Below are 25810 nucleotides of genomic sequence, written 5' to 3'. Positions count from 1 at the left end.
AGATGAGGATATCTGTTTTTAGCCACTGCCATTAAAAGCTTGGGAAAAAGATAAATCCCAAATCAACAAAGAACATTCTTTCCTTAAAATGTTTTAAAAATAAATATATAACCAATCTTCAGAACTATGTATACCATGGGTAAGTTAAAACTTTTAAGAATGGAGACAATTGGGATAATTCCTGAATACTGTATAATCAAGACCTAGAAGAAAGTTTCCAGTTTCTTGGCAAAGAAAATGTGGGATGGTAGGGGCTGACATTTTGACATTTTATCTGAAACTGTGAAACAGAAAGAACTGTGCAAAACACATGACTCAAAAAAAAAAAAAGAAAGAAAGAAAGAAAGAAAAAGCCCAAATGTACAACTCTGAAAATACATGATCAATGTTTAATATTCTGAGGATTAAGTAAAAAAATCAAAAAAAATTTTTTTACTTGACCAAGTTCATTTCCTCCAAATTCTTATAAGAGTTAAAAACAAACTATCACACTTTTTGATTTAGAACCATCAGATTTTACTTCAGGAAAATCTAATACCTTTCAAAAGTTATAATTTTAATGTTAGCACAAAAAATTACTTCCTAACATTTCATTTTAGAAAACCTTTTCCGCAGCCAAAGATTCTTATTTTTGAATTACAGTACTGCAAGGCACATACAGAACTCATCTCCTTCAAAACACACAGAAGATATACTCCCTGAAATAGAATTTTTAAAATCCTCAATTAGAAATACTACAAAGTTAGCAATTTTTAGGTAAAAATGTGACTTCTACAGGATCATGCACCTTTCTTAAGATCAAATTCAGCACATATGTATAAATAATCTTTTTAAAACGTTTTTACTTGAAATGCAGAGACAGTGATGCTGAAGACAGCACTGAACAAACCTGAAGAGTACTACAGCTCAGTAAAGTTATGTTATTGCCTTCATAAGAGACTGTATCACCGCTAGTATTCTCAAAGACTTGAATTTAATCATGGGGTAACTACAAAGGGAATAAAATATTTTCTTTCTTTTTAAACAATATTTCCTTCACCTCCAACACACAATTCTTTTATAAAGGATGCTAAGTGAAATCTATTTTCTGTTCGGTAAAACTGAGCATAGGACCATTTAAATGCCTCTACTAAATTTAATGCAGCTTCATTAGGGACCAGGTACATATTTTCCTCTGAAAATTTTTGGTCAAGCATGTCTAACCATAAAAGCAAATGGAGTTTTAAGAGGTAGATTTTTTTTCCCATGATGCATTTTGTTAATAAATGTATTGTCAAGAAAATAAAACAAGCACTGAGTGTGTTTTCTTAAAGTATAAGGGTCTAATGAAAAGAAAAATAAAAGATAGATATGATATTTGTTACAGTCTGACATTTTAACAGTCATGGTATTGGATGTTTTGTGACCAGTGCATTTTGGACTCTCAGCATCAAAATACGAGTCTTCCAACTGTATTAAATCCTCCTCCACCCCCACCACCAGTTGGTCCACAGCTTCCGGGTGGATCGTTGTCATCAAACCCATTGGGCCGAAATGAACAGGATGCAGATGCAGCTTGTAGGGCCCGGGCTCGAGCATTCAACTCTTGTTCCTGAAATTTAAAATAGTTTTTATGACATTAAAACTCTAAATACCGTGGATGGGTATATCACCTATAAAAATATTTTTAAGTTGCTTTAATCCTTAAGTATCCTTCAGATCTCAGTAACTTTAAAGATACTGATTACACTAATCCTTAACAAATCGTACTAAAGTACGATCACAGATAGGGCAAACAAGACAGCAAAATCCTGGTGTAATTCTACAGAATGATAGATCCTAAAGGCCATTCTTTGTCAATACCCCACTTTAACTGAAGCCCCACAGTCTTCAGATTTCTCTACAGAAACATCACAGTTCTTGCAAAGCTCATCAACAAATACAAGAATGGATTTCTTTCCTAATACACAGAACATAGAATTCAAAGGTTATGACAATGGATTATCTACTTTCCGTCAAATGGGGCTGTTTTGGAAGTGGGTGATTACAGTAAAAGGTATAAATAATGAAAGAGGGCTCAATTTTTTCCTGCCCTTTCCTCAGAATATTTCTCAGTAAATAACAGATCTCATCTCAAAAACATTGCTAAAGAAAATGGAGCCTGTCTCCTTACAGTATTACTTAAAACCATCCCCTACCAGATTATTAGAACTTTTATAAGGACTCATATTCATCTATGTGCCAGACACATATTAAGTGCTCAGTAAATATTCATGATCTCAAACTGGAACACTATTAGGTACTTAGCCATGAAAGGAACAAATATGAATAAACATTTATTTATAAATTGCAAATTCATTTGGCAAGGTGTTGAACTGGATTCTAAAACTGGCACAAACTCCTAGGAAGAATAAGCAAAATATTCTGGCATAGGTCCATTTTCTGGGAAAGAGTCTATAACTCTCAAATGAGGTCATTAGTGTCAACAGGGTCTAAAAGCCACTGGTAACAGCATAACCCTTAACTGGTTAGGTATAATCATCCTGAAGGACTCTCACAGTGCCGTCAACATTAATAATAAGAACTGTACTATTTCCAGCTTTTCAACTAAAAGTCCAATTAGTTTGCTCTTCCTGGTAATGTAATGTTCAATTCTAGCTAAATTTTCTTAGTTGACTATTCTACCCTCTTCATGAGATGCCTGATTTTTACTATGGAGGAAAACCCTCAGGCTTACCCTGACATCTGTCTCCATATTACGGACACCCTGGTTTCTCAGGAAGCATGCATGACCGCTGTGTGATCCCAATAGACAAAATGATCAACAACCACATATTTTTATGGCTGAATGTGATCATAGATAAGAAATCCTTATAGCAGAATGGCCTCATTAACCAGTCTCTGATAGGCCCTTAGAAAGGCTTTTAAAACTTAATTTACAGGATATTTCTCAAAAACAATTTTTCCATTAACTCTATCATTTACAACATTTATAACTTCTGGCTCCTCTGTATCATGTCTAACCACACAACATTTCTCAGGGATTATATTAATTTATTCTTCAATTTGTAAAGTTAGAGTAAGATTACATATGTTTGACAGATAAAAAATAAAAGCTGCCATAGAGTTTATCAGAAATAGACACAAAAATAAGAACAGAAATACTCCGTTCTGGCTCTATAATATATTAAGCTATCTAAACAAGCAATGAAAATATGGTTCTGTATCTAAGAAACAATATTTGGTTTAGGATACAGATCATGTTCCCTAATGAAATAAATAAACTGAGTAAATATGCAAGGCAGAGTTCAAGAAGTTCTCCTCAAGAAGATCTTGCCTAGACTCTATTCAAAAGTGATTTCCCACCAGAAACTATGTTGAAGAACCTACACAATACAAAGCTGAGTAACCCCGCTGCTTCTGAGACACTTGAAACCCATATTATATTATACTTTAAGATATGGAGTTTCTCAAGGAAGTAAGATTCCATTTTTACTTTTGTAGTTATTTATATAAATACATGGCTAATGGAGAAAAGCATATGATACTCTGTTTTCAGAAGATAAGCTTAAACTGTGGATAAAAGTAGGGAAAACCACTTTTCATTTCTTTTAATATAGGTGAGAATATTACATAAATTCACAAATTATGGATCTCATAAGTAATTTTTACCCAACTGTATATCAAGTATTAAAATTAATTCTTATTTCAATAATGGACTATTGGTCAAGTAACAAAAAGGAGCTACTGTTGCTTTGGGACAAAAACCTTTCAGTGTATTTAGATCTCTCATTTAAGCAAATCAGTAAACATAAAATTGATTCAGCTTTTTTTTTTCGTTTTAAACTACACAGATACAATATATACTCTTATGTATGATGAAGAAAAATATTCAGACAAACTCCCACCTCCTCCAAAGACAGAAAAGAAACTTAACCAGAAAGGAGAGGGTTATGGGCAGTGAGGGTGGAACATGTGGGGTTAGGTAATACCACTCACACAACCTTCCTCACACTGGATCCTAACAGAAGGCGTGGTTTTTTAGTCCACACGGTAAAAGAATGGTGGAGATGCTCCTGATGGAAGCTGGGGGTAGACGTATACGAGGAGCGAGCCCTTTCCCAAATTCACTTCACGACCCACAGTCTGCTCTGCTTTCCTCTGTGTCAGCTCATGATACAGAGTAGAAAAGAGTTTGTGTGGCAGAATTTTTTTTTTGCCTAGGCTTTTCAAAACCACTAGTTCTTCAGATACTGGAAAGAGCAAGGGTCTTTCTAACACTTGTAAATCTAGCTGTGACTTAACTCCATACCTTAATTTTACTAAGATTTAGAAGTTTTTTACAGCTTTTATAATTAGGCAGAATGCCATTTCTTAAAACCAAAGTTGTATCCAAAACATAGCAATCTATTACAAAGCATTATTACTATGAAATGGGCACACATTTTTAACTATAACTCAAGAGTGAATGTAAAAACAATATTGGAAATGAAAGGAAAAATATACATACATATGTTCCACGTGTTCAAAACTAAAGAATGACAGCTGAAAACTGCTATATATAAAATCTCACCACATAGTCTCACTGCCAGGCAATTATGAAGACGTGTTCACAACAGAAGAAGCACTATAGCTCTTAATGTAAACTTAAAATAGCAGAATGATTTGGTTACACAGTATGAGAAACATCACCATTCAAAACTTATCAATTATATTACTGTATTTGAAATTAAATAATATAAAGTCTAAATATATTAAAGTTTCTAATTAATTTGTTATTGTAATTTGGTTCAAAAAGTCACTTTAATATGAAGCTTTAATAGCCTAAGAGTCTTAATACAGATAAATAAATAATATCTCAAAACAGGTAATAACTTTAATGTAAAATGTAGTGATAACTTTTTTGCAATTAGACAACTGGACAATCTGAGACTTAAAATGGAATTTAGAACAACAGCACAACACTGAGAAACTCAATTAACAAGTACAGAATGGTTTTTCTTTATAATGACATAAGGATAGTAAAATAATAATGAAAAGAATGGCTCATCACAAACATTGTAAAATCAGGATGTAATGGGCTAAGTTTTTGGCATTCCAATTACAGAAATCAGAGTAGTTTTTGTATATTTCCAAAAGTCAAGATTGTACTGGGCCTCATTTTCATATTTTATATTGTAGAAATTCTATTTCAACCTTACCTTCCTACCCTCACTCCATCTCTCCAATGTTCAAGAATCCTGATGATTCCTATCTAATGGCTTATCTGATATCTAGTGAGAAGTACATGGTTGAATATATTCTATTACTTTGATCATAAGCCTTTCTGGTAGTGAATAAGGAATATCCTGAGTTTCTGACTTTTTTTTTTCCTGCAAGATGTATTGTTTCTGTGTAATCCTAGAACACTGCCATACTCCTTTAAAAATGTATCATGTATCATTATTTATTTTATAATACAGTAAACTTTCCCAAAAATCAGTACTCTTTTTTTCTCTTATTCTGTATCTTTTAAGAGTCTGTAACACAAAATTTTTAGAAACTTACATATTTAAACTCATAAAATCATTTGGGCTACCCAACTAATACACCTATAGTTTTAACTCCTATTTACTGTTGGTCTTTTATGTTGATAGCAAGTTGACAGGTTTCAAAGAAAAATACTTTCAGCAAGGTCTATATTAACTTTAAAATAAGAAAAATCTTTGTGAAAAGTATATTTATAAGTAAATTCTGCTCAAATGAAATCCTTATTCCATAGTTTTATTTACTGTTGTATTATTGCCTTGATTCTACCGATCAGGTCCTTAAAGAATACAAACATCTGTTGTGTACATATTCTACCTTTTAATCTCCTTTTAACCACTTGTCAATAAATAGTTCTTAAAATATTTGTACAAAGGTCAAGAAGGAATCAGTACAAATTTAGCAGTTGTTTCCCCTGGCAGGTGGAACTAAAAGGAAGAGGAAAAGATTTCCATTAAACTTCCTATATTTCTGAATGGCATGATTTTATAATGATCAGATCTTTTCTAATTGAAAACAAAGAAGGGCTTCTATACTGCATCTAATTGTGACTCTCCATAACGAATTCATAATATTAGCAAGTAAGAAAATTTAGTTTTACAGGTTGAGCCCATTTCATATGAACCCAGAGTCAAATTTCAAAATCACCACTTTGTAAATTCCTTGGAAGTGTAAAAGCTGGATTTCAAAATTAAGGCAAGCATTTAATCATTTATCAATTGTTTAAATATCTTCCACAAATGATGATTGTATTTCCAACTTACCTGTAAATATAGTTTATTGTCTTTTGTTATAGCATCCATTAGTTCTTTCTGTAGAGGTGGGTCTCCATTTACCCAGAGTCCAGTGGTTGAATTATTACCAGTTAAACCGTTAGTACTGTTCTGTCTCTTATACAAAAGTACATAAGCTGTATCCTTGGGAAACCTACTCGTAATTTTCTGGACTGACTGAAATGAAGTAAACGTCACTCGGCTGTCATTAAATAAAAACCATTCTTTTGACATGTCCTTATTTTTCAAGTCCTGTTCAATCACTGTGGTGGGACTATCTCTCCCTAGTAAGTGATTCCGGGAGGAGGAAAACACCAGAGTTTCAGGCTGGGGGCACATCTGGCAGGCGGACTCTGTTCCTGTGATGTTTCTGGCATAAGAATAGTAATGTCCACTTTCTGAGGACACACCAGAGTGAACGACCACAGAACTCAAGAGATAGGGCACCAGTTTTGGGGAGCAAGCTTCTTCAGTCCCAGAAGGCTTTAACTTTTTAGCTAGATTCTCACTAATGTCAGTGAAGTCAACATCTAGAGACCAACTTTCTGACAACGAAGAGAAAGGAGTTCTTTTAACTGGCAACTCCAAAACCAGTGGCAGTGACACATTGTCTAGTATTTTTCTTCTCACATGATACTTCTGATCATATGAAAATCTTAAGAGAGTAAGGATAAGGTACTCAGGTTCCTCTGTGATTTGCATAGTTTTCTCGGCATTCTGCAGAGAGGCACAGTTTTCACAATAATATTGGTTGTCACCAGTAAGAATCTCTGGAGCCAAAAAATAATTTAATAAGTCAGTCACTGAAGGTGTGGTTTCACCTCCGGGTTTCTGAGGTACATCTTTATTAACAAGCATCTTGCTAGAGTCATTAGGGACAGAAGTGTCTTCAGTACAGCAGAACGCATCAGGACTGTCAAGCATTCTTTCGTTCACAGCTGAGTCACAGGCAATGGCAACTGCCGACAGGTTACAGGCTCCTGGTTCTTTTGAAGGACCAGGCCCACTGGCCTGTGTTAGGCCATCATCTTGTGTACTGGGTGATGATGCTGGATCTTGAAAAGACAAGTTTTCCACAGAAGAGGAAGGACAAAAGGCCAGTGAAAGATCAGTAAAGGCTTCTACTTTTTGTGAGGTACTCCTGCAGTTCAGACAACAAATGTGAGTTCGTAGTTTTCCTCCAAACATTTTTTCAATTAGTGTCTTCTCACCATCACCTGTGCAATGGGTCTCTGTGAGGACAGCGGCTTTACTGGCTACCTCTTGTAAAGAAGTTTCACTGCATCCCGGACTTTCAGAAGACTTGTTTGAGGACTGAACTTTCAAGATCTTTTCTTCTTCATGGAGCCTGCAGGAGAGTATATCATTATATAGCTACTTCGCTTAAATTTAAGCCAGTTCTACTTAAAAATATTAGTGGCTTGGCTTATATAAGTAGCCAAATTATTCTTATCAAATATAATGCTTATTTAAAAAATCAAGTTTCTCCTTTAATCTAAAGGAATATCAAACAGTTTGAGAATGTAGATCAGAAGAGAAGTCAGGGATTGTTCCTGACCTATATTCTCACTACACTTTCTTCATACTGCTATTTTATAGCTCTTATACTGTATATACCCACTGACTGTCTTATAGATCTTTGTCTGCCTGGCACCTCATAGAAAGCCTGGCACAAAGAAACTACTCAACGTATCCTTGTTGAATGGGAGGGACATGTTGCACATGTTGGGTTCAACTAACTTACTAGTCATTTACATTCCAGAAAGGAGGCAAAGACCGGGAAATAATAGGTTTTATTACCTAAGTGGGAAGAAGACAATAAAATTTACCAAACCCACATAATTATCAATTGGTGTAAAGGTGAAGTTATTAAATTTTGTTATCTCAGAATGCCTCTATACTCTTAAAAATAACTGAGGAACCTGAGAGCTATCATGTATGTGGTTATATCTCTCAATATTGACTATATTCAAAAATTGAGAATAAAAATAATAAAGTGCTACACAATAATAAATAATAAACTCATTACATGCTAATATAAATAACATTTTAAATGAAAAATAGTTATATTTTCTAAACCCAAAAACATTTAGTGAGAAGAATGGCTCATTTTGCAAATATTTCAAGCATCTGGCTTAATATAGGCAGGCTGGATCTTTGTATCTGCTCTGCATTCAGTCTATTGTGCTCTGTTGTTTTGGATGAAGTATATGAAGAAAGTCTGGCCTTAACTACAGATACACAGATATGTAGTTGGAAAGGGAAAGATCCCTGAAAGTGTTTTGGGAACTCCTAGGGGTTCTTGGGTCATGGTGGAGAGGTCTGACAGAATGTGGTCCACTGGAGAAGGGAATGGCAAACCACTTCAGTATTCTTGCCTTGAGAACCCCATGCACAGTATGAAAAGGCAAAATGATAGGATACTGAAAGAGGAACTCCCCAGGTCCGGTAGGTGCCCAATATGCTACTGGAGATCAGTGGAGAAATAACTCCAGAAAGAATGAAGGGATGGAGCCAAAGCAAAAACAATACCCAGTTGTGAGTGTAACTGGTGATAGAAGGAAGGTCCAATGCTGTAAAGAGCAATATTGCATAGGAACCTGGAATGTTAGGTCCATGAATCAAGGCAAATTGGAAGTGGTCAAACAGGAGATGGCAAGAGTGAATGTCGACATTCTAGGAATCAGCGAACTAAAATGGACTGGAATGGGTGAATTTAACTCAGATGACCATTATATCTTCTACTGTGGGCAGGAATCGCTTAGAAGAAATGGAGTAGCCATCATGGTCAATAAAAGAGTCCAAAATGCAGTACTTGGATGCAATCTCAAAAATGACAGAATGATCTCTGTTTGTTTCCAAGGCAAACCATTCAATATCACGGTAATCCAAGCCTATGCCCCAACCAGTAATGCTGAAGAAGCTGAACGGTTCTATGAAGACCTACAAGACCTTTTAGAACTAACACCCAAAACAGCTGTCCTTTTCATTATAGGGGACTGGAATGCAAAAGTAGGAAGTCAAGAAACACCTGGAGTAACAGGCAAATTTGGCCTTGGAGTATGGAATGAAGCAGGGCAAAGGCTAATAGAGTTTTGCCAAGAGAATGCACTGGTCATAGCAAACACCCTCTTCCAACAACACAAGAGAAGACTCTACACATAGATATCACCAGATGTTCAACACCAAAATCAGACTGATTATATTATTTGCAGCCAAAGATGGAGAAGCTCTATACAGTCAGCAAACACAAGACCGGGAGGTGACTGTGGCTCAGATCATGAACTCCTTATTACCAAATTCAGATTTAAAATGAAGAAAGTAGGGAAAACCACTAGACCATTCAGGTATGACCTAAATCAAATCCCTTATGACTATACAGTGGAAGTGAGAAATAGATTTAAGGGACTAGATCTGATAGACAGAGAGCCTGATGAACTATGGACGGAAGTTCGTGTGACATTGTACAGGAGACAGGGAGCAAGACCATCCCCATAGAAAAGAAATGCAAAAAGGCAAAATGGTTGTCTGAGGAGGCCTTACAAATAGCTATGAAAAGAAAAGAAGCGAAAAGCAAAGGAGAAAGGGAAAGATATTCCCATTTGAATGCGAGTTCCAAAGAATAGCCAGGAGAGATAAGAAAGCCCCCCTCAATGATCAATGTAAAGAAATAGAGGAAAACAACAGAATGGGAAAGACTAGAGATCTCTTCAAGAAAATTAGAGATATCAAGGGAATATTTCACACAAAGATGGGTTCAATAAAGGACAGAAATGGTATGGACCTAACAGAAGCAGAGGATATTAAGAAGAGGTGGCAAGAACACACAGAAGAACTATACAAAAAAGATCTTCATGACCCAGATAATCACGATGGTGTGATCACTCACCTAGAACCAGACATCCTGGAATGTGAAGTCAAGTGGGCCTTAGGAAGCATCACTACAATCAAAGCTAGTGGATGTGATGGAATTCCAGTTGAGCTATTTCAAATCCTGAATGATGATGCTGTGAAAGTGCCGCACTCAATATGCCAGTAAATTTGGAAAACTCAGCAGTGGCCACAGGACTGGAAAAGGTCAGTTTTCATTCCAATCCCTAAGAAAGGCAATGCCAAAGAATGCTCAAACTACTGCACAATTGCACTCATCTCACACGCTAGTAAAGTAATGCTCAAAATTCTCCAAGCCAGGCTTCAGCAATACGTGAACCATGAACTTCCAGATGTTCAAATTGGTTTTAGAAGAGGCAGAGGAACCAGAGATCAAATTGCCAACATCCACTGGATCATCGAAAAAGCAAGAGAGTTCCAGAAAAACATCTATTTCTGCTTTACTGACTACGCCAAAGCCTTCGACTGTGTGGATCACAGTAAACTGTGGAAAATTCTGAAAGAGATGGGAACACCAGAGCACCTAACCTGCCTCTTGAGAAACCTGTATGCAGGTCAGGAAGCAACAGTTAGAACTGGACATGGAACAACAGACTTGTTCCAAATCAGGAAAGGAGTATGTCAAGGCTGTATATTGTCACCCTACTTATTTAACTTATATGCAGAGTACATCATGAGAAACGCTGGGCTGGAAGAAGAACAAGCTGGAATCAAGATTGCCAGGAGAAATATCAGTAACCTCAGATATGCAGATGACACCACCCTTATGGCAGAAAGTGAAGGTGAACTAAAAAGCCTCTTGATGAAAGTGAAAGAGGAGAGTGAAAAAGTTGGCTTAAAGCTTAACATTCAGAAAACTAAGATCATGGCATCTGGTCCCATCACTTCATGGGAAATAGATGGGGAGACAGTGGAAACAGTGTCAGACTTTATTTTTTTGGACTCCAAGAACACTGCAGATGGTGACTGCAGCCATGAAATTAAAAGACACTTACTCCTTGGAAGGAAAGTTAGGACCAACCTAGATAGTGTATTAAAAAGCAGAGACATTACTTTGCCAACAAAGGTCCGTCTGGTCAAGGCTATGGTTTTTCCAGTGGTCATGTATGGATGTGAGAGCTGGACTGTGAGGAAAGCTGAGCACCAAAAAATTGATGCTTTTGAACTGCGGTGTTGGAGAAGACTCTTGAGAGTCCCTTGGACTGCAAGGAGATCCAACCAGTCCATCCTAAAGGAGATCAGTCCTGGGTGTTCACTGGAAGGACTGATGCTGAAGCTTAAACTCTAGTACTTTGGCCCCCTCATGTGAAGAGTTGACTCACTGGAAAAAGCCCTGATGCTGGGAGGGATTGGGGGCAGGAGGAGAAGGGGACGACAGAGGATGAGATGGTTGGATGGCATCACCAACTCGATGGACATGGGTCTGAGTAAACTCCAGGAGTTGGTGATGGACAGGGAGGCCTGGCGTGCTGCGATTCATGGGATCGCAAAGAGTTGGACACAACTGAGCGACTGAACTGAACTGAGGGGTTCTTGTACTACACTTTGAGAACAGCTAAAGTAAGAAAATTAAAAAAAAAAAAACCAAATTAAAAACACTCAGAAAAATACAACAAATGAAAGGCATTTTTAGAGTTTAACACTAGAAATAATAGGTACAAACAATATTCGGTAGAAATAATCTGTTAAAGAACATAATTCAAATCACAGCTCTAGATAAATAATTTTTACCTGTCTAGTAGAAACCTGAGGTATTCAGAACAGTCTTGTTGTGATCTGGGGGTAAACCATGGCGGTCTGGAAGCCTCAAAGAATATCCGAGGTGCATATGCTTCTCTCTGTTGATCGAGAAAACACAAGGAAGTGATTCTCACACCATGAACTACATAACTAAATCTTAATATATAATGTTTAATAAAGATTACTAAAATTACGTAGGCTTAACCTTTACTACAAAGGACCAAACAAATACATTTAGGTAACTTTCAGTCATAACTTCTCATTCTGCAGATCAGAATTAAGATCTAGAGAAAGTATGTGACTTGCCCAAGGTCATACAACTAAACTAGTAGCAGAGGGGATTTCTATCAGACCCCAAGTCTCTTTAACTTAATATAATGCTCCTGGCATTATCTCTCTTATGTACTTGAATCCACAATTTAAAAAAAAAATCTGAAAAAAAAAAGTTAGTGGATATGTATTTTGTATTAATAAGGGACATACTCTACAGAGCCATGCATACTGATTTTAGGTGGAAATTTCTTTGACTGGGTATACATGTCATAAATGTATGGAATATGAACACACTGGTTCGGGACTTTGCTGACTTTATTTTTTTAGCATAGGGGCGGTGAAGTGATTGCTTGTGGAGTTTACAGCAAGGTAGGTTGAAATCCTAGATTTTGCCATGACAAAAAAAGAACTGAGAAAGACATCTGCAAAGTTGGGATTGGAACTTAAAAATTTAGAATTTGAGTATTTGTGGTATATGACAGGGTTCTCAGTTAAGGAAAACATTTCTATCAAAATAGGTATGTTTATGGCAGTTTGAAGAAAAGGAATTTGGTGGATTGTTTGCAGTGGGTTTCAGAAATCATTTGATTCATATTCCAGTCTTGCCACTTATTTGCATGGCCATGAAAGCAGGTAATGTAAGTCCTGTTTCTTCACCTGTAAAATGGGGATACTACCTTATTACCTCATAGATTGATTTTGAGGATTAAGAGATAATATATGTAAACCACCTAGCACAGGAGCTAGATGAATTTAAATGCTCAATACATATTAGCTTTATTAATTATGAGAAGAAAAGCCTTTTAAATCATGTAGGGAAAATCTACCTACCTAATCTACTTATCAGCCTGCTATCAGACAGGGTCTCAACTATGGCAGAACTTTAATTAGGTTCTCGTGTTAATTCTTTTTTTGGGAATATGGAAGACTCCTAAGGCTTTTTCCTAATAGCTCTGACTTGTTAATATGGTATATATAATCTATCTATATCTACACATAAACACACAGATACACATACACCTACCATATGCATACATGTTACACAGCTGACCATTGAACAACATGGGGTCAGGGTGCTGACCCTCTGCTTAGTCAAAAACCTGTGTATAACTTCACAATAGCCCACCATATCATGGTTCTGCACTTGTGGACGCAGACATGGATTGTGTAGTACTATAGTACAGATTTATTGAAAAAAATCCATGTGTAACTGAACCTCTGCAGTTCAGACTGTGATGTTCAAGGGCAAACTCTATATAACATACAGTAAATACAGCAAGTACATACATCCATTTACTAGAAAACAATGTTTGGGAGTTGCAGGGAGATTTCATCTCCTTTGGTCCTGAGGTGTTAAATTTGTGAACATATTTCCTCCAGGTAGAGAACAGTAAAATGATCCTCTGAGTATTTCAGGCCATCACTCATGTCAATCTTGATTCCTTCCATTTAAGAAGTTATACTTGAGATATTTCTCAGCTTGTAGATAGGAAACAAAGCATTCCTAACAACTCAATTCCATCAATTCTAAATCTATCTTCTCTTCTGGCTGTAACTACCTATTCCTTTAGACCTCTGTGAAATGAAAACAGTAAAACCAGAAAATATTATTTATAAATGATTTGTATTATTCATAGGTATTACTCAAAACTTAAAAGTACAAGTTCCTTGAACATAAGGATTCCTTTCTGAATGCTTATCAGACTTTATATCTCTCAGTAAATGGCTATTTACATGACATTCTGGCTATTAGCATAAACTTATTTCCTTGGATTAATCTGTGGACATAAAAGATCACAAAATTTTAAGCTCCATAAGTTTTAACAGGTAAACAGTTTATCCATTAAGTTCTAGAGCTTAAAAGTTTAGTCATAATGAAAGGGTATATACATTAGAAATGGGAGGGGAAAAAAGCCAAGATGCCACAAAATTATTTTAATTGTTCATTACTATGAAAATCTACCAAATTAATATTTATAAACTTAAAGATGCATTTAAAAATATTTCTTCACAAAGGAGCTATTTTTTGGATAGGAAATCAGATTTTACCTATAATAATTAGAATAATGGGTCAGTAAAATATTCATGTACAAGAATGGAAAGTAGAAGGGAGAAGTAAGAACTTAGGGCATATCCTGATTTTAGGCAGTATCTCTTTAGATTTCTATGTGGATCTGTTGTGGTGGGAGAGAGATATATTATTTCTTCAGTTAAAAAGGTTCATAAAATTTGGTATAATGTGAAGTTTAAAGAAGATTATCAATGCAGTTAACATACATACTACACACACTTACACTCACCTGTGTATGAGCCAAAAAGGCAAAAAGATGCTGTAATTTTTTCATTAATGAATTGCACCCATTTAGATTTAAAGATAATACTTGTCTCCTGAAACTGAAACATAGTAAAATATCACAATTTTTTGTCTACATGTGTACACATGATGCACTTTTTAAAAGCTAAAGGGAAGTTAGTTCAAGTTACTATCCTTAAAGTAAAATTTCACTTACCTGAAGGCCCTTTACCTGGCAAAGTCCCTGCCTACAATGCAGTGAAGAAGGAAGAAAATGTAGCTGAACAGTTACTACACAGCCTGGCAATGACCACATGCTGTTGCACATTATTCCTGTCTTTTGGATTAGCAAGTAGAAATAGATGAAGCTATTAACTAGTAACTTGAGTAAACAACTTTTAATTCTTTCAACTCTGCATGAAATATAAAAAAAAAGTCCTGTCACCAAAACTAAGATAAAGATAGAGTTTTAAAGAATGTGGTATTAGTGCTGAATGGGAAAAGAAGAAACTTCAAAAAACAGTATAGAACAACTGGATATCCTTTTGGAAAAAAATGGAATTAGATACGATTTCATATCATTACAGATGCCACAGAGAGGTAATGAGCTAAATGTAAAATATGAAAATACTGAAGTATTTAACAGAAGGGGGTAAAGGAAGTTTAGAGGGGAAGGTGTCCTAAAATTCAGAAGCTATAAATGATAAATAGCAGATCTGACTACATAAAATAAAAAACTGCAAACAAGACACTCGATAAATGTATCATACTGATGGGAAGAAAGCACGTATACACCAGTATAAATCAGTAGGAAAAAGAAAAGGACCCAACAGAAAGGTACACAATAGAAAGAATAGGTTATTCAGAAAAGAAACACAAATGCTAACAAAGATACTAGAGAGGGCAAAAAACTCTGTAAAGGTCAGCCAATATGCACAAAGACATTTTCGTCCAGATTGGAAAGATTTTTTAATACTGATTTTATCAAGTACTGCTAAAGGTATGGGTTCATAGGTACAATCATGTATTAGTATGCAAGTTCAACTTTCTGGAGACCAATGTGGCACACCCTATTCAAAGAATAGCCTCTATATCGGCATATGGGCAGATGTTAATTATAAGCAAAACAACCTAATATTCATCATTAGGAAGATGATTAAATTAACTATGGCACATAGTTACTCATATTTACTCAGAATGACATAGCTCTGTCATTACACTAACATGGGACTATTTCCAATATAAATCAACAAAAGAAAAAAAATAAGTGGCTGGAAAAGAATACAAAAACAAGATTCTTTGTAAACATATTTTTAAAAACCAACGCATTTGTTTTATACTAGATTAATCTCATCACTGTACAAAAAATAGGTCTGGAACAATGCAAGCAGAACTATTAACAGATACCTATGGGAATGTCTGATTTTTATTTTATGTACGCCTAGATTTTTTTTTTTAAGAATTTACATATTACCAAAGAAATAAAATATGCTGTCTGCCTATTCTGAGATAGTATTGGCTGCTATTAAATAAGATGTAGTCTTTGAATTGTAGCTGTCAGTTGTAACTGCTTTGAGTTTTTGCTTTCTCTATCGTTTGTAAAATGAGATCGTTGGATTAGATGACCTCTGGTGGAAAGACATGGATTATTTTGGTTTTATGCCTAGTATCATTTGTGTCTATGAGTAAATATTTTCTTAGAACACAAGAAAAAAATTCCTAAAAACAAACAAACCACTAGACCAAATGAAAACACCTTAGTTTTGATTGTATATATTGAGGCCAGGAAAGAAAATAAAGCTAAACTCTTCAGCTTTTAGTTTATGAGTCCTCTGTGATCAGTCGCTCAGTCATGTCCAACTCTTTGCGACCCCATGGACCGCAGCCCTCCAGGTTCCTCTGTCCATGGAATTCTCCAGGCAAGAATACTGGAGTGGGCTGCCAAGCCCTCCTCCAGGTATGATACCTGGAAGGCATATAAAAGGCATATAGGAAGGCATAAAAACTTACAAAGGCCTAGAATTCAATTTGTAAACATCTCTGGTCAAGTTCCATGAATATCCTATTGGTATAGAAGAGAAAAATTCAACCAGGTTTTTGCCTTCAGGAAAAGTTCATCACTATTTTGTACCTTTACAGATTGCATTCACATAGCTAACAGCCACTGATTTCCTATTTGCTTGGCTTCAAGAGAGTATGTATTTGAAAGTAAATCTGTAAGACGGCAAAGGAACATGTCTGTTATACATCTGGTTCAGTATCTATCAACTTGGGATGGGAAGCAGAGCTTGAATTTCTATAAAGGCAGCGACACAGTCTTACAGGATAATAACAAATTAGTACTTGAGGACCTTTAAACTCTGTGAAATAAGTTCAATCAATTCCTCTGATATATTAATAAATATCAAGTCAGAGTAACTGAAAGACTCTAAATGAAATAAATAATATAAACATGAAGTATAATTTATATAAATTAGCATTTTAATAGCTCTAGGCACTAAAAGCAATTTTGTTTCTGAATAAGGCAATTATATGAAAATATTAATGTTTCTACCATATATAAGATATAATTTGAAGACAATCTCACCATCTTACATTTCATCAGCATGCATCAATTTCTATAGTTAAAATGAAAAATTTTCTTAAAGTTCAAATTAAAACTTACTCTGTGGCCATAAACAATGCTTGTATAACACTGTTCATATAACATGTATTCCCTAGATTAATAAGACCAGTTTTCCCAGTTTCAGATTTTCCAGAAAATCTAGACAAGCAAGATGCCAAAGAATTGGATTGAGAAGTCCAGGCACTTTGATTGAGAATCAATTTAATCTTCTCTTCACTGGGCTTAGGAAAATCCTGTAAATCATAAAGAGGAAAAAGTAGTATAAAGTATAAACTATTTTTTGTTATTAACACCATAAAGAAGATTCTTCCACTGACATTTAATCTTTCTTTTCTCCCATTTAGTTTTGACATCACTGATAGTACTTGACCAGTCATCAAAAAAAATCACAGTACATGGCAAAAAGAATGGTCTCCAAAAAGAATATATTAACCCTTAGAAATGAAATCTCAAAGCTAGTCAGAGAATGAAAAAAGAAAGTACCTAAGCACAATGACCTCTGACTTTAAAAGACAAAACTCCATCTCGTGTTTAACCATAGAGAAAATGATTACAAGATACAGCTTCTTCCCCGCTTTGTGACATATGAAATAAAATGTTCAGTGTCAGTGGTTTTGAAGCATGAGTGGAGTACTGGAGACTAAGGGAAGCTGGTAAAATCTTGAAGGCTTTTTTGGACTGCTGTTACCACCTAAAGTAGTTAAACCTCAGAAAATACTTTCTGAAGCAACTTTAATCTTTTGATTTTATTGTTATTGTTGACATCTCATGGAAAATGCTTCCCTTAGTTTAACAGGGAGATCCGTGCAAACTGAGCCTACTTCGGTTATCAGAATTTTCAGCTTTTAGTGGTGGAGAATGACATTTAACAACAGCAGTAGCTTTCATCTATGGACACAGCAACACTGCAGAGACAGGTTAATATTGCTATCAAATCCATGACGAAAACCTTTTATAAATAAAGACATTTACTTCTGAAGTGTCCAAGGGTCATTCCAGTGGTATACCTTTTTCGCTGAACAGTTCTGTGTTTTGGCCTCATCCAAACTCATTCTAACTAGAAACTCTACGGCAGAAAGAATATGCTTTGTATTCATTTCACATACAGAAGTACAGATAATGAGACCTTATACTTTATTTCAGAACTCAAAAAGGAACATTATCAAAAGAACTGATTTCTAACAACTTCTGAACACATCTAGCTGAAAGAAGTTCTCCAATTATTTTGCTGTTCCCTGATTAAGCAATACATTTACTAAGAGGAAAGTGCGCTTTCTGTGATCCATTTTTCAAGACAAACAGAATCAATGCTTTTTAGATCCAGTATCCACACAAAGTTGAAAAACAGTAAGTTCACAAATAATTCAAGTAAAGATTCTAAGATATATGGACATTCATGAGCAATCCACAGCAAAAATGAAATAAAAATCAGCAAAGAAACTAAGGTCAAATACTGTTATTACAATGCCTTCCCTTGAATCTAAGATGTATCTTACATATTTTGACATTTCTGATATTGGGAAGCGACTTATGTACATATCAACTTAATGTATCATTTTTTAAAGCAAATTTCCTCTAAAGCTGTTATGAATTTAAAGATATGCCTTATCATTGTTGGCACTGTAGAACTGAAGAAATATGGTTATTGATTTGGAGAGTTATAGCACATAAGAAAGACATAACTCTCTAAGAATTATTGAACCACAGTTCCAATTGCATTTTTCAAACAAAAAGCATATTTCCATAAGACAGTAAATTGAATAGCTGGTTATAGAAATGTTTCAGCGCATTCATCTATCACATCGTAGGCTGCAGCTCCACAAAGACTATCATCATACCTTTATTGCCTCCAGGATGGGTTCGTAGAGATCTGGAAATCCAGAGTAATGATACATCATACAATGAATCAGTTCTGTTAACTGCACTAGGAAGGCTGTACTGGAAGGCAGACCATCACTTTTGAAGGAGTGAACCAAATTAACTACATGAGGAACAATCTGAACAGAAAAGAAGACAAACATTCTTTAATTTACACAAACTGGCAACAAATTCCCTGGCCTACAAATGGAATACGGTTTCCCTGGTGGCTCAGACTGTAAAGAATCAGCCTGCAACGCAGGAAACCCAGGTTTGATCCCTGGGTTGGGAAAGACTGCCTGGAGAAGGAAATGGCAACCCACGCCAGTACAAATGGAGCGCAAATGTTACACGACGAGCAATGCTCTTCTGTTTGTTCAGTCACTGCCTTTTTCTAAAAACGTTATGAAGTTAAACACTTCTAGAATACCAAGGTAAACCTAGTTTTTGAAGCAAATATAATTGTAATTCCATATAAGACCCCTCTCCTCATGCTTATACTCCATTTAAAACTAAGGTACAAAAAATTAAGGTAATAAATAGGAGCCTAAGTCACTGCTGCCATTCTAAAAATGGCTTAAACTGAAAAATGTTGGGGCTATTATATTTACCACATTGTTTAATAGGGACAAATGGTTAAAAGATAAACCAAGCAATAACTTAAGAGCGCCATCTAGTGTGAATTTTAGATTTTTCACTTGAAAGAATTAGACATGTTTGCACAATAAAGACTGCTTCAAGAAAATCTTCATAACTTACCCATACAACTAAAATTACAGCTGAGGCTACTGCACCACCTCTATTTTAGACAAGGGACTACCTTTATTTTAGGGACGGTGTCTTATGTAAGCATGGTTATCCTTACTAATGATTTCCATGCCCCACCTCCAAAAAAGAAGAGATGATTCTAAAAATAAAGAGAATGAGGAAAGTCCATTATTTTTAAGGAACTGGGATTAAAAATTAAAGTGAAATCTAAAATGCTCATTGCTCATAATTATGTAGAAAACTATTAACACTGATAATAAGCACAACAATATCCTTTCATTATAAAATTAGAGTAAAAAGTCAATACAGAGCCAATCACATATTTAAGAGGTTATTAACAAAATAAATGCTATTTTGCACAGTGGCTCATTAGTATAATTTGATACTATATATTTAGAGTCCACATGTAAAAAGCATCTTATTATTTTCTCTTTGTAGAACTTTTGTGTACGTATGTGTGTGTGTATATGCAGCAACATGGGAAAATATTATGTAACGTTAAATTTCAAAAGAAGGATACAAAAATTACATATTGATTGTAAATATAATTACAACCTTGTTAAAATATTTAGGGGAAAAAACATTGTAATGGAAAACATAAAAATTACTGTAGTGAGACTATGGGTAATTTCATGATATATTGCCCTAACTTCCTATATTGTTATATTATCTTTCTATAAAAGTTTAATTTTGTTGTAAATGAATTACACACTTACTATAAAGAAAATCTAACGATACAAACATGTATGAAGTAAAAGTCTCTGTCCCACTGTCCTGCGAAAGACATTGGATGTATATCTAATTTCATATAGCATGTCACGGCACATACCATATATGTGTTTTTTTGTACAAATGGAATCAAACCTATATACTGCCTAGAGCTTTTCTTGTTTCAACTGACAATCATCTCTTGCCTCAAATTCATGCAAAGCCTCCCTCCCAAATGGTCTCCTTGCTTTCACCTTTTGCCCTCCTTCAGACTATTCTTAAAGTAGCCAAATGAACCAAATAAAAAGTAGTGTAGAATATTACTTGGTATAAGCAGTGTAGAACATCTATTTGGTTCATGGCTAACTCATGACAAAAGTGAAGTTACAGCCAGCTCTACGGTCTTATCATCAAACAGCAATAACTACAATTATAGTTATATTCCAATCAGCCCCCTTCCTTCTTGTAGAAAGAAATTCATATCCTTGAAATAACAGTGCTATTCTTCATTCTCCTCTCTCTGGTTTTACTCTTATGCTTTGAGGTCTTAAATCATAGTTTTGCTTTCATACCACTTTCTTTAATCTTACCTCCGTTGAAGGCATTAATCTGACCATAAAACTACCAGCTCCTGATGGTTCACACCACTGCTATCATTGCCATATTTCAAAGCAAATCTGAATTATAATTTTGCTCCATAGAGTCATATCTATCAGATACTTGCTAAAGTAGTCAGAAATCCAAAATTATGGTTTTCTCAGAGGTGACAGGGGAGACAAAGATGGAAGAGAAGAAAGAATTTTTAAAATGATTATTTAATTTATAATACTAAATCGTCCAAAAGCCTTCCTAGGCTAGACTGGATCTCTGTGGACAGATAATATACCTAGCTATCTACTATTACATCTTATGTAGTAAAAAATGATCACTGACTCAGAAATAAGACTTCTTCACAAGTGTATAAGACAGACGTCCAAGCAGGTTATTATCTTCTAAATATCTGAAAACTGATTTTTTTTTTCTGAATGAGCAAATTTGAATATTTGCAGACATTACTGTGCTATTCATTAAACTTAAGTTACTATTTGAGAAAATGTGTATAACATTTAATTAGAAGGTTTGATATTTTCTCTTCCATTTAAAATTTTTTCCTCACATCAATCTTGGTTTGCTTTAAAATATTCTAAATGTATAATGTGCTGGTGATTTCAGGTTACTGTTCATACTTAGCAAGTCCTCAACCTGAGCCTGTTGCTGAGTTGTTTGGAGTTATGGGTGATTTAACCACTGCATGGCCCACTGCTAGATGCCCACGTTAATTTTAGTTGGGGCTATACACTGTATGTAGACAGAATAATTAAGTCTTTGTTTTTAGACTTTATAAAGCCAGATCACAGTTTCCTATTTTAGCTCTAACTGTTCTTTAAATAAATGATTTCATAATTACTTATTTCAGTAGTCAAATATTTCAAAGTCAACCATTTGCCATTTCAATTACTTTTTTTGGGGAGGGGGGAAGACAACAAAAGCTAAGGAGATCCCTTCCATCTTTTAAAAAATTGAGCAAGGAAACAGGTTTAGAGTATAGCAGAAGTGACTTACCTGAGAGAATAAGGAATGTGTGGAGAGTAGTAAACATTAGAATGGATTTCCTCCCCAGAAAATAAATAAATATAAACCTTTTCTCAAACAGCTGATACATGACTGTGCCTGAAGGGAGGGACAAATAGTTGTTTTTTCCCTTGGACGATTTTACTAGTATTCCTGCTACATTAGCTCAAGTTTGAGTTTTGCGTAATGGATAACAAGTTTATTAACTGATGATCAAGCTCACCAATTAGAACAATAAACTACAGAAATCACTCTTACTAAGTGATAATGTATTATAAGTAATTACTTGTTAGTAAAGTTTACTTCTGATAAGCCTGCAGAGATTTTCCTTCAGTGGAAAGAGGCACTGAGTAGCCGATGTGATACATAATTCTCTGAGGCTAGTTAAATTTCCAGCCAACAATCAACAGCTGAAATTCTTCATTTCATCAACCTCTTTTGAATATGTTTGTGGTGGGTCAGACTTCCTAAAATTTTAAATTGTGGGTGTGTTGACTGAGTTTCTAGTCCTGTAAAACTGAGGATCAGACTTTGGAGGAAGTGAGTAACCACATAAAGCATTGCTTTCCTGTGATACTCTAGACAGAAAAATGGACAGGTTCTCAAAATTACATTGTTATTTCTCACTTGCAATAACTGATAATCAAATAAACAATATGAAATCAAACCAAAACCAGTGATGCAGCTGGTTAAAGGTGGTAGGATTCTGGATATATTTTAAAGGAGGAATCAACAGAATTTATAGGATATGAGCTGAGAGAGAATGCAAAGCCCTAATTCTAGGGCAACAAAGACTGATGTTTTCATGCTTCTGAAGTTCTAAAGCAGGCAGTGGTTTTAAACCATTTTTCTCCTTCTACACGTAGGCTCATGTGTGCAACAGACAATGGACAGTGACACTGACACGTGGCATTTCTCAAGTACGAGAGTAACTTTTAACTTTCAGCTGCTCGTTGTGATCCCAAGTGGAAGTTTTGGTGAGACCCAAGACATTCTAAAATATATTCTTGGAGAGGAAATCTCACAATATCAATTTTAAAAGGACCCATAAAGCTACAGGAACATAGATTTAGGACCAATCTATAATCTTCTCACAAATACAAATGTGACTCGATACTAAGTTGAACTTTTAAAACACGGTTTTTCACAGTAGGAATCTTGGGTCATAACTCACCAAATGGAACGCCTCTGGAGAGTGCTGGAAACTAAGCAGCATGTGAGACAGGACTGCAAGAGCTCCAGGCCGCACGAGAGGAAACCAAAGGCGATTAAAAACCTGCAGACAAGACAAGACATCCGCTTCAAGGCTTGGCACGGAAATCATCATCCCCATCAGTGGTTACTTTCATAGGGCTCCAAATTATTTATGTGCATATCTCCTGGGAAGTTTTATCAAAACATGTGTAATTAAACTCTGGGAGACGGAGAAAGTTAGGAAATTACATGACAGAGATCAAGGGAGTATAATGACTTCACCAACTCTTAAAACTACATCCTCAAATAAAAATCTGTCAAATAATGTTTACAAGGTGATAGCTCCCTGGCCCATTACTTATTCAGCAAATACTTACCGACCATCTACCACTGCTTGACACTATTGTATATACTGGGAAAACAATAGTGGATTCAAAGGAAACCTCTGATCTTACAGAGCTTACTGTCTAGAGGGTTGAGTAGAGACAATTAAAAGTAACGAGAGAAAAATGCTATGAAAGCAAGGCATGTTGAATAGGGAATGCTGAGTGGCAAAAGGCTCGGCTGTTTTATTATAGGGAATTAATAAAAGGCCCATGATAAACGTGACCCCTGACTACAAAAAACTGAAAGGAATGAGATAAGTCTGACAGATAACTGGAAGAAAGGCCTTTGCTCTGATGATTATACTCAGCATTGCAAAAGCCCTGAGGCCTCCAGCCTGGTGGGCAGAGATATAACGAGGAGGGCAGTGTGTGGAAATAAAGCACGGAGACTGAGGCAGTTACAGTGGAGGCCAGGCGAGAGGAGCAGCAGTGGCCCAGATCAGGTAGGACCTCGTGTGATGCCCGAGAGGGATCAAGGGCAGGAGCCGCAGGGCTACTGCACTCAATATAGCAAGGGGTGGTGCTTCCGAGGCAGGAGACCCAGGTTTGATCCCTGGGTTGGGAAGATCCCCTGGAGGAGGCCATGACAACCTACTCCAGTAGTCCTGCCTGAAGAATTCCCATGGACGGAGGAGCCTGGTGGGCTACAGTCCATAGGGTTGCATAGCGTTGGACATAACTGAAGTGACTTAGCACAACTGGTGATGAATCTGGACCAGGGTGGTAGTGATGTAGCTGGTTGACAGTGGTAGAATGCAGGATATATTTTAAAGGTGGAGTCAGTAGGATTTGTAAGATATGGGCTGAGAAAGCATGAAGAGAGACAAGAATACCTTCAAGGTTGAGCCTGAGCACATGAAAGGCGAAGACAGTCATTTAAGATGGGGAAAGACCAGGGTTGGGAGGGAAAAATCAGGGATTAGGTTATGGATAAGCTGAACCTGAGATCCAAGGATATAGAGAGCTGGATACATGAATATGGAGTTTACAGGAGAATAATGGACTAGAAATGTAAACCTATCAGTCATAAACTTAGAGATGTTGTTTAAAGCCATGGTGGCCGTGTGAACTGAGAAGAAAGGAAGCCAGAGATGAAACTCTAAGGCACTCTAAAGTTACAAAGACCCACTACAGGACTGAGAAGTGCACTAGAATAAAATCCAGGAGAGTATGACATCCTGGAAACCAAGGGAGGAAAGTGTTTCAAGAGGGAGTGATCAACTGTGTCAAATGACTAACAGGTCAAAAGAGAGGAGGCTTGAGAAAAAACTCTTGAGTTAAGCAACACTAGAGAGCATAGGTGTCAAAGATCATTTTGGCAGAATAATGGTGGTAAAAGCTGGATTAATTGGGATTCAAGAGATAAGGGGAAGAAAATGTTTTCGTAATAAATATTTGAAAACAGCAAAATTATTATAATGACCTAATCTTAAGTAGCATTTTAAATTTCTAAAACCTATTCAAAATTTTTATTCAAAAGAAAACCCAAAACAAGACCATATTCAAAACTAGACACTTTAAAGGGGACAACGCAAAGATAAAAAGACTTATTATATGGACTTATATGGGTCTTGCTTCCCAGGCAGCACTGGTGGTAAAGAACCCGCCAATGTAGGATATGTAAGAGAGAGATGCGGGTCTGATCCCTGGGTCAGGAAGATCCCCTGGAGAAGGAAATGGCAACCCACTTCAGTATTCTTGCCTGGGAAATCCCATGGACAGAAGAGCCTGGGGGGCTACAGTCCATAGGGTTGCAAAGAGTCAGACATGACTGAAATGACTTAGCACACATATATTATATGTCTATGCATTTCAAAAGATTAACATACTCCCACTTACCAATTCTATTTTCAGTAGAGTAACATCTATCAAAATAGTAAACTTCTGGACAGCTGCCAGTCCTTTCAAGAGTGCAATCACCCATATGTCTACATGCTGAGCCAATGGCCAGGACAGCCAGTCAATCATTCTGAAAATTAAAGGATAACAAAACTATGAGCATTGACAATAGCTTTGACATTATTCAGTTAGGAATAACAAGAGTAACTACAGTGGGCAGTTACAGTCACTCACTTTGTGACTCAATATTTACTGAGCTTGCATGTGAAAAGTACTATTGAAGATGTAGAAAGGAATATAATGGTTGCTTGTACTCGGGGATTCCCAATCTTGTCAACTGACAGTC

The 25810-nt window shown here is 35.9% G+C and overlaps 1 protein-coding gene across 1 annotated transcript in view; it reads right to left on the bottom strand.

Moving 5' to 3' along the window:
- Nucleotides 1–361: 361 nt before the first annotated feature.
- Nucleotides 362–25810, bottom strand: part of USP38 (ubiquitin specific peptidase 38) — a 34098-nt gene continuing 8649 nt past the window's right edge. Inside the window, exons 3-10 of the mRNA XM_043902505.1 lie at nucleotides 25465–25594; nucleotides 23220–23321; nucleotides 18940–19098; nucleotides 17141–17334; nucleotides 14483–14576; nucleotides 11901–12007; nucleotides 6270–7626; nucleotides 362–1591 (exon numbers count right to left, since the gene is read on the bottom strand). Of these exons, the coding sequence (XP_043758440.1) occupies nucleotides 1430–1591; nucleotides 6270–7626; nucleotides 11901–12007; nucleotides 14483–14576; nucleotides 17141–17334; nucleotides 18940–19098; nucleotides 23220–23321; nucleotides 25465–25594 (2305 nt within the window). The 3' untranslated portion in view covers nucleotides 362–1429. The remainder of the gene's footprint in view (nucleotides 1592–6269; nucleotides 7627–11900; nucleotides 12008–14482; nucleotides 14577–17140; nucleotides 17335–18939; nucleotides 19099–23219; nucleotides 23322–25464; nucleotides 25595–25810) is intronic.

This window comes from Cervus elaphus, chromosome 5, assembly GCF_910594005.1.
Source record: "Cervus elaphus chromosome 5, mCerEla1.1, whole genome shotgun sequence".
NCBI classification, from domain to species: domain Eukaryota; kingdom Metazoa; phylum Chordata; class Mammalia; order Artiodactyla; family Cervidae; genus Cervus; species Cervus elaphus.
Note: the sequence above shows the minus strand (reverse complement) of the source record. Positions and strands in the feature narration are given on the sequence as shown.